The sequence below is a fragment of the Marmota marmota genome, unplaced genomic scaffold (genome assembly GCF_001458135.2).
Source record: "Marmota marmota marmota unplaced genomic scaffold, marMar, whole genome shotgun sequence".
Taxonomy (NCBI): Eukaryota; Metazoa; Chordata; class Mammalia; order Rodentia; family Sciuridae; genus Marmota; species Marmota marmota.
This window is the reverse complement of record NW_025999977.1, coordinates 31,823,067-31,833,365: the sequence shown is the minus strand read 5'-3', so window position 1 is coordinate 31,833,365 and position 10,299 is coordinate 31,823,067. Positions and strand designations below refer to the sequence as shown.

The 10,299-nt window shown below is 35.5% G+C and overlaps 1 protein-coding gene across 4 annotated transcripts in view; it reads right to left on the bottom strand.

The window, feature by feature from the left end:
- Positions 1 to 1,372: 1,372 nt before the first annotated feature.
- The window catches only part of Eif2ak2 (eukaryotic translation initiation factor 2 alpha kinase 2), a 35,754-nt gene continuing 26,827 nt past the window's right edge, over positions 1,373 to 10,299 (bottom strand). For 2 of the 4 annotated variants that reach the window (XM_048804551.1, XM_015479767.2), the window contains exons 15-17: positions 8,536 to 8,637; positions 7,410 to 7,463; positions 6,554 to 7,331 (exon numbers count right to left, since the gene is read on the bottom strand). In XM_048804551.1, coding sequence (XP_048660508.1) covers positions 7,212 to 7,331; positions 7,410 to 7,463; positions 8,536 to 8,637 — 276 coding nt within the window. In that variant the 3' untranslated portion in view covers positions 6,554 to 7,211. Of the gene's footprint in view, positions 1,438 to 6,553; positions 7,332 to 7,405; positions 7,464 to 8,535; positions 8,638 to 10,299 lie in introns of those variants that run through there. The other 2 variants (XM_048804552.1, XM_048804554.1) reach the window with 2 other exon arrangements.

The following is a 10,299-nucleotide window of genomic DNA, read 5'->3' as shown; positions in this document are numbered from 1 at the left end:
ACAAGTTATTCGTCCCCCCCCCCCCCGGTTATTTTGCCCAGCCAGCCGGGCTGCGGCAAATTTGGGTCTGAGGTTGTGGCTCAATGGTAGAGCATTTGCATGTGTGAGGCACTGGGTTTGATCCTTGGCACCACGTAAAAGTAAATAAATAAAATAAAGGTATTGTGTCCATCTACAAATGAAAATATATATATTTTTTTAAAAAGTGGGAACAACTCAAATGTCTATTAACTGATAAAGAGATACATAAAATGTTACGTATTTGGCAACAAAAAGGAATGAATCACTGATGCTACAACATGGATGAAACTCAAAAGCAAAATACTAAATGAAGAAGAACACTGTCAAATAATTATTTTTATATGAAATGTCTGGACTGAGCAAATTTATAGAGATAAAAATAGATCAGTGGTCTAGTAACATTGGGAGAAGATGGTGAGTGTCCATGGATATAGGATTTCTTTGGGGGGGTAACAAAAATGTTTAAAAATGGAATGTAGTGATGGTTGCACGACTCTTTTGAGTATACTAAACACCAATAAATTGTATATTTTAAGTAGGTAAATTATATTGAATGTGAACTCAATAAAATCATTATTTTATTTTTTTAATTTGTCCTAATTAGTTATACATGACAGTAGAATGCACTTTGACACATCATACGTAAATGGATTGTAACTTCTCATTCTTCTGGTTGTACATGATGTAGGATCACATTGGTCGTGTAATCATATATACACGTAGGGTATTAATGTCCAATTCATTCTACTATCTTTCCTATCCCCATACCCCCTCCCCTCCCTTCACTCCCCTCTGCCTAATCCAAAGTACCTCTATTTTCCCCCAGCCCCACACTTATTGTGAATTAGCATCCACATATCAGAGAAAATATTCAGTCTTTAGTTTGGGGGGATTGGCTTATTTCACTTAGTATGATATTCTTCAGCTCTGTCCATTTACCAGCAAGTGCCATCATTTCATTCTTCTTTAGGCTGAGTAATATTCCATTGTGTATATATACCACATTTTCTTTATCTATTCATCTGTTGAAGGACACCTAGATTGGTTCCATAGTTTGGTATTGTAAGTTGAGCAGCTATATACATTGATCTGGCTGTGTCACTGTAGTATGCTGATTTTAAGACCTTTGGGTATGAACCAAGGAGTGGGATAGCTGGGACAGATGGTGGTTTCATTCCAAGTTTTCTGAGGAATCTCCATACTGCTTTCCAAAGTGGTTGCATCAATTTGCAGTTCCACCAGCGATATATGAGTGCACCTTTTCCCCCACATCCTCACCAACATTTATTTAAAACCATTATTTTAAAAAGTTACACAGACCTGGGCAGGGTGGTACATGCCTGTAATCCTGGTGACTCAGGAGGCTGAGGCAGAAGGATCATAAGTTCAAGACCAGCCTCAGCAACTTAGTGAGACCTGTCTCAAAATTTAAAAAAATAAGAAAGGTTTAGGGATGTGGTTCAGTGGTAAAGCACCCCTGTGTTTAATCCACAGTACCAAAAAAAAAAAAGTTGCAGGATTTTCAGTAGAAATGATAGGAGAAGACAGACATGTGCATCTGGGTCTTTAATCCAGTAACAGAATGTGGGATGTGTAATGGGAGCCTCCAGGGAGCACAGCCCTGCCAAAACTTCAGCCAAGAGAAACTCATTCTACATTTCTGGCCTCCAGAACTATAATAAAATAAATATGTGTTGTTTGAAGTCATCAAATTTGTAGTAATCTGTTACTACAACCACAGAAATTAAAATAGGTCTTAACCAAATTAGTCCCCAAAAGATCACACATATCTGAGAAGCATTTTATTTCCCTTACAATTTTGCTTATTTACAGTTTTTAAGTTAGAATTGAAGCCAGTAGTGATGTCACCATACATTTATTAATTGATCCCTTCATCTATGACCATTTTGGGAAAATGAAGGATTAGGATAAGGATAGGTCAAAATCATAGATACTGAACTATAGCCAGTGACAACTGGACAGGCATTTATATGTAGCCAGTAAACATCTAAATACAAATGTTTCCTACCTGCACTTCTTGCAGTCTCTGCATCTTCCCCCTCTGGCAATGCCTCCAACTTGGATCTCCAAATGGGACTCAACATTTTACCTTCCGAACGTACCTCACCATATCGATGGATGGATGGTGGCCCCACTACTGGTTTAAATTCCAAATTACTAAAAACTGTGTATTAGGTAAAGGTGAGACAAGTAAAATACCTCTCAAACATATGTGATTCTTGGGTTTCATCTGATTATATTTTATTTAATGGCATCCAAATCCTGCCACTCACCTGAACAAACCTGGAGATAATCTTTGACCTTGACCTTTTCCATAACCCTCACATCTCCTGTTGTTCAAGCTTAGTCCTTCAGCCTTCTAACCTTTCAAATAGAGTCTCTTCCTGCTCTAACCCATTCTAAGCACATTAATTCCAAGTACTGGTTGGACCACACCCCTGTTTAAAAAAAAAATACTCATTTGTCACCTTTGGAGGTTGCTAGGCACTAACTCATTCTAAAAAAATCAATAAACATTGTCATGTGCTGGTTAGTACATGCCTGTCAAAATATAGCTACTCAGCTGCTCTGGAGGCTAAAGCAGGAGGGTTCTCTATTATAGGCCAGACTGGACAACTTAGGGAAACCGTGTTAATATAGTATAAAAAGGGAGAAGCAGGGGGATGGGGTTGTAACTTAGTAGTAGAGTGCTTGCCTAGTGTGTGTGGAGCACTGGGTTCAAGTCTCAGCATCACATATATGTAAATAAAAAATAAAGGTCCATTGACAACTAAAAAAATATTTTTTAAAAAAAGGGATAAACATATGGTGCAATCTAATGTAGTTGCTTGCCTCATGTGTACAAGGCCCTGGGTCCGAGCCCCAGTAACACTGAAAAATAAACTTGATAAATACTTATCCCTCTTTCCCATTCAGCTTTAGAGAAAGTTATCTATAGAAAAATCACAAATAATAAATGCAAGAAGTTTGGTAGAATCAGAAAATCAATATTTGGCAAACCCTAAAATGAAATAATGGACCCAGGCAACAATCATCAATGGTTTCTCAAACCGTAAGGTAAAAGAATGATGGAAAGCCTTAAAGTGGATTACACCACTATAACCTACAGATCAATCTAAAAATCACTGAAAATGGAACAATCAGGCATCTTGTTCCTCTTGAAGTACTGCAAAAATAAGTATACAGCATCGCCTATGAAGTACTCTTGAAGAAAAGTGAACCGGAATCAAATCAAGCTTCTAGATCTAACTAGACATCATGGGGATATCATCAGCCAAATCCTAAATGTAGGATGTTCTACAGGACAAATGATCCAGGTCCTTCTTTAAATACATGGCAAAAGGAAAGAAAACAGAGGTAAATGTTATAGAGTACAAGAGACCTATAACCAAATGTACTATTGGATCCAGACTTAAACAAGCAATAAAAAGATATTTTGAGATAACAAAACTGAATGCAGATTAATTATTGTATGATATTAAAAAAATCTTATTAATTTTAAGTGACAATGATATAGTGGTTTTTCTAAAATCTAAAATACCTTATTTATTAGAGATACATTTTTAAATATTTACAAGTGAAATGAATTTTAAAATTTTCTTCTCAGATACTCACATACATATGTACACACAGAGCTGGCTTCACAGACATGTGATCTGTGCACAAGACCATGCTCAGAAGTGTCCACCTTTAATTTTTTTAACAAGGGCCCTACATTTACACTTTGTAGTTGGTCCCACAAATTAGGTGGCTGGCCATACACACACATGTATACACATACTCCACACATAAATATGAATATATGTGTGCATATATATATGCTAAACATATTTAACATAAATAATGTAAGCATGCATGCATGTTACATATGTTTATGTTAAATAAACACACATATTTAACAAATAATATGCATGTGTAGCAATTAAAAATTAACGAGAAGGCCTGTTTCTAGTTAAGTAACTAGATCAAATGGCTCTTTCAAAACTATCTGCAAATAAGGTCCCTGGCTCTTGCCTCTCTCCTCTGATTAAGAAGATACTTTTTTATTTACTATTTTTTTGAGGCTGAAAAGATATATATTCACAAATAAATAGCTGCTAAGAGATGCTATATTTTTTCATAAGAATAGAAATATTGCACTAAGGGAAGGTTAAAAGGCTACATTCTCATGGCCACCTTCTTAAATTTTTCTTTTTAAGTATATCCTCATTCATTGAAACCAGACATTATTAGTTAAAAGAAAAAAGAGAAAGAAAAAAAAACTTCTATCCACCCATAAAACTTTCAAACCTACAGAAAAGTTGAAATAGTAGTACAACCTACACATTTTATCATATTTGCATCCTCTCTCTCCATCTCTTTCCTTCTCCATATATGCACCAATTCTTACTGACCAGTTGAAAGTCGCAAACATCATGACCCTTTACCCCTAAATATTCCTGCATACATTACCTAAGAATAAATGTTTCTCCTTGACCACAAAACTATTGTCACACCTGAGAAAATTAACAATTACATTGTTACCTACTATGCAGTCTGTACTCAAAAAGTTCTCAATTTGTTCCCAAAATGTCTTTTGTAGCCGTTTGCTGGGATTTTTTTTTTTTAATGTACAGAATACAATAAAGATTCAAGCATTGCCTTTTATCATTAGATCTCTCTTGTCTCCATTTAGAATAGTTCCCCTACTTTTTTTTTCATGACATTTGAGTTTTTGAAGACTAAGTCCATTATCTTGTAGAATGACTACATTGACTACATTCAGGATTTAATAATTTCTTCATGACTGAATTCTAGTCAGACCCTTTGGGCAAGAAAGCTAGATGCTATTGTATAATGTTTCTATCATGTCAGGAGGGGCATATGTTAGGTTGTTCCACCTTGTGTGATACTAGATTGAATGATTTGGTTATTGTAGTTACCACAGATCTCTCCATTGTAAAAGGACATTTTCCTCTTTGTAATATATCATCTGTGGGATAACACTTAAACCCTTTTGAATATTCTGTTTCCCAACATCTTTTCACCCAATTGTTTTAGCATCCATTGATGAACTTTGCCTTAATCAAATACTGCACTGGGAGTTGAACACATATTAAGCATTTTTATGAATACTTTTAAAAATAGGTATAAACCTTGATATAACTATTTTCTCTTACTCTGCTTAGCCAAAATTTGGCTAGTTTTTTTTTTGTTGTTGTTGTTGTTTGTTTGTTTGTTTGTTTCCTGGTACTGGGGATTGAACCCAGAGGTGCTTTATCACTGAGCTACATCATCAACACCCCCCACACACTTTTTTTTAAATTTTGAAACAAGGTGTCACTAAGTTGCTTAGGGCCTCATAAAATTGCTATGGCTAGCTTGATCCTCCTGCCTCAGCCTCCCAAGCCACTGCGATTACTTGATTCACTTTTAAAAGTTGTAAAATTGCATGACAGCTTTAGAATGATACTTGATTGCTCTGAAGACTCAATTAACCCTCAAGGTCTTCCAAGATGCAATTCAAATTATCTTCCAGCATTTTCTACAAAATTAGGACAGTGAACTAGCACACCCAACATTCCTCAAATACATCTTTTCCAGAACTCATGCCATGCCTCTATCCCAGACTGTGCAGGTGAGCTCTCTCCTCTTTCAAATACTTCACATGCTTGGAGGTCTCATTGGCATGTTACTTCTAAGCCCTGAGGTTGGTTGAAAGCTCCCCCCTTCTATTCTTAACTACTGCTCTTCAGCTAGCACAGTTATCTTTTCTTCAAAGCATTTGTTATAACAGACATAATAAATACTTAAGATAAATAGAAAATGTGTAGTGGACTCAACAGTCAGTTTCAGAGAAAGAATTATAATTATCTCTGAAGTCCTCCTCTCCACTCACATTATCTCCCTCCCTTCTGAGATAACCACTATCCAGAATTTAATATTTCTCATTCCCTTCCTTCCCTTTGTTTTATTACATTTCTTGGGAATCCTAAAAAAATATTTAGTATTGCATGATTTATAATAGTATGTAAATTGAGTTTGCTGTGTATATTTTCTGAAATCTATTTTGCTCTCCTAACCTTACATTCCTGAGAGATATATTGTATTGGTATTCATTTCATTGTAATGCATTCATTTTTAATGCACTCCAATATGTGAATTTTTTTATAATTTTTTTCTTTTAATACTAGGGATTGAACACAGGGCCACTCTACCACTAAGCTACACACCCAGTCACACACCCAGTCCTTTTTTTTTTTTCTTTCTTTTTTTAAGACAGGTCTCCCTAAGTTGCTTAGGGCCTCAATAAGTTGCCCAGGTTGGCCTTGTACTTTTGCTCCTCCTGCCTCAGCCTCCTGAGTCACTGGGATTACAAGTGTGCACCACCACACCCAACTGTAAACATAATTGTCTTCTTCATTCTTCTTTTGATGAGCTTTATGGTTGTTTCCAGTTCTTTTGACTCCTTTATAAACAGGGTTTTTATAAACATTCTTGTAAGCATGTATATAGGAATGGAGCTGATTTCTTTGAAGGTAAATATAGCTTCAAATTTATTAGATAATGTCAAATTGAGTTCCAAAGTGATGGTATATCATTTGACTTTTTATAGATACCATATTTCCTCAACTGGCTTGTAAGCTATTCAAGGCAAGGAAAGATTTTTTTTTTTTTTTGAGGGAAGGAGCATGTAGAAACATTAATCTTTTAATAACCATATTAATTGGTCCATTCACTAATTGGTATAAAAAGAAAATATTTTCTCTTACAGAATAAAGAGATAAGATAGGAATAAACAAGTGTAAAAATGTTTTTGAAGTTTTTTTTTTTTAAAAGAAAAATCTGGGTGTGGTGACTCACACCAGTAATCCCAGCAACTTCGGAGGCTAAGGCAAGAAGATCACAAGTTTGAGGCCAGCCTCAGCAACTCTGTGAGACCCTCAGCAAGTTAGTGAGAAATAAAATAAAATAAAAAGGGCTGGGGATGTAGCTCAGTGCTAAAGTGCCCCTGGGTTCAATTCCCAGTACCAAAAAAAGAAAAAGAAAACCTGCATTCAAAAGCAGTAAAAAAAATTAAGGAAAGAAAAATTAAAATAAACAGTAAATATCCATCAATATCCCCTAGTAGATTTTAGATAATTAAAAGAAAAACACACACCAGAAGCTGAATATTTTTTCAGAGGGCCCTAATATGTGTTTCTTTTTTTCTCTGAGACATCCTTCCACTTGGCCAAGGTCTTCAGTATTTCAGACGTGTCAGGTCGTTTCTGAGGTTCCTTTGAGAGTAATTTCTGTAGAAGACTTTTCTGTAATAATAGTAAGAGTTAATACTAAGAAAAAAAACATTGGAATAAATAGAATTCTGATTAGTGTCAAGCACTTACTTCTTTGCTGTCAAATACATCAGAGAAGATGCCATTTCTTAGATCTTCAAAAATCTGGTGGCAAAACATAAATACATATATACATATACATATATATGTATATATATTTACTTATTAGGAAATCATTTTCTTGGGAGGAAAAATAAACAGGATGCACTAAAGGCTGAGATTACCCTAAATCCAGGATAGTTCCAGATCTTTGGAAAAGTCTCTATAGCCAGGAAGCAAATAGAACTCTCTTCCCCATACCCTATCCCAATATAGTAACCATCCTTAGCATTCTATGTTTGGAAGCATTAGGTGCATTACATTCACGCCTCCCTTCATCCTTGCTGGAACTCTATGTGACAGGTACTTTCAATGTCCCCTTTTACAGAGGAGAAGGCTGTGGCTGCAAGGCAAGTCCCATTCCTGAGCTTGAGACTAGGATATGCAGTTGTCTACTGCTCAATTCAGTGATTCCCTGCTGTCCACACAAGAAAGTCCATATTCTTTCATTGATTTAGTCACAACTTGTCTCTCCAGCCCCAACAACCACAACTCCTTGTTGCTTACATACTCCAGTAAAACTGTACTGCCTGCTGTTCTCAAATACACTGCACATTTCTATCTCCATGCTGGGACTGCCTACTTTCTATTTTGGACTATTAGAAACAACCAACCCTTCTGGGTCCAGCTTACATACCTCCAATGAAATCTTAACTGCTACAGATAGAAAGATCTCCCTCCTAGTTGTTTCCACAGACTTCTCCTAAAACACCTACATTGTTCTCTTGTATTCTCTTTCTTCTTAGGAAATTAACTTCCACAGAATAGGCTTGCTCATTTTTATAACCCTCATGACACTTAGCACAGTGTCTGCCTTCAAGAAGGCACTGATGAAATTTTGCTGACTGGCTCCAGTTCGAGTCTCATGAGATGTGAACACCTTCCAAAGGTCAAAGGTTTTGGTCTATAACAAAAATGGTTGTCAAAACTTGCAAGAGAAAATACATATTTTACTTACAATCATACACTAATACGTTCGAGACCACCCTCACATGAGGACAATACCTATTTGCAGCAGTGCAGCAAAGATGACAGCCAATCATTTGTGTTGTTTAACTTTTTCTTTGAGATTATTTACCTTGACTGTTTCCGAAATTGTGGGACATATGTAAAGAAGTTCAGCAAGAATTAGCCCCAAAGCAAAGATGTCTACTTCCTTTCCGTATTCTTCTGAAGAAATCTGAAGAGACCAAAAATATATTTGCTTCATTACTCACCTGATATAAATATATCTTCTGATGCCAAAAAAACTATTGACCACAATTTTTATATCACACAACAAAGTCTGTTTATTAACATAGCAGGATTTGTGAGTGTGACTGCCAAGGGTTTAACTTTTTACCATTGAATAGCAGAACAACCTGTATAAATTAACTACTCCCATAGGAATAATCTCAACTGTAAAATGGGGCCAATAAATAATACTGACCTCAGTTTCGAGTGTGGAGTTAAATCAGATATAGCAGGTAAAGCAATTAAAATAGTGCGTAATAAGTGATTTGCATGCAAATATTCATAGCATATTTATTACTTTTTTAATTTTTAAAAAATTTTTTAGTTGTTGATGACCTTTATTTTATTTATTTTTAAATATTTTTTAGTTATACATGGACACAATATCTTTATTTTGTTTATTTATTTTTATGTGGTGCTGAGGGTCGAACCCAGGGTCTCACACGAGAGAGGCAAGCACTCTACCGCTGGGCCAGATTCAGCCCCAACCTTTATTTATTTATATGTGGTGCTGAGAATCGATCCCAGGGCCTCACACATGCCAGGCAAGTGCTCTCTCACTGAGCCACAGCCCAGGCCCACATAGCATATTTATTTATAATATTCTATAATTAGAAATGATATAAATATCCATCAAAGGAGAAACATGTTACACATATAACAGAATACTACTCAGCAATAAAAAGGAATTAGCTACTGGTACAAATAACAACTAAAGTTTCTCCAATACCTATTACCTTGAATGAAGAAATTAAGTACAAAAAAGTTTGTATTATGTGATTCCACTCATATGAAGTTCAAAAACAGGAAAACCTAAAATACAATCACAGAAATGAAAGCACTGGTTGCCTATGGGCAATAAGGAGGAAGGACTGACTTGACAGGGGCCTGAGGGAATTTTCTTGGGTAGGAAGAATGTCCTACATCTTCATGGGCTTATAGGTTACATAGGAGTATGCATTTGTCAAAACTAATACAGGTACAATTAAGATATGTGCATTTTATGGTAGATAAATTGTTCTCAATGAAATGTACTTAAATTTAAAAATTACCTAAGAAAAATAAAAGCACAATGACGAATGCCTTTTTAATATTCTGAGGGTGACAATGTAGGATGCAGGAGATAGTTAATAAAGCCATTAGCTTCCTATTGTGTTCTAATTTCACAGTGAGTGCTCTCTCCATTCTACATTATCAAGCTATCAGCTAGTTCAGTAGACTTATTCTTTTTTATTATTATTATTTTTAGTTGTTGATGAATGTTTATTTTATTTATATATATTTGTCATGCTGAGAAATCAAACCCAGTTCCTCACACATGCGAGGCAAGTGCTCTACCACTGAGCCACAACCCCAGCCCTCAGTAGACTTATTCTTCAATGACAGAATAGTATGAGTATTTTGAAAGATAAATCAGTAAAAATCATCTTAAAAGAGCATTTAAAAACCAAAATGAACAATAAGATGAAGAATCTAAGAGACAAAAATAGATAAGAAGTAATCAACCAAACTAAAAAAGTATTAGTATAAGAAGTCTATATGTGAAATACAATATTCAGGGAGGGATGTGCCTGTAGCTCAGTTGGTAAAGTGCTTGCCTGGCATGTGT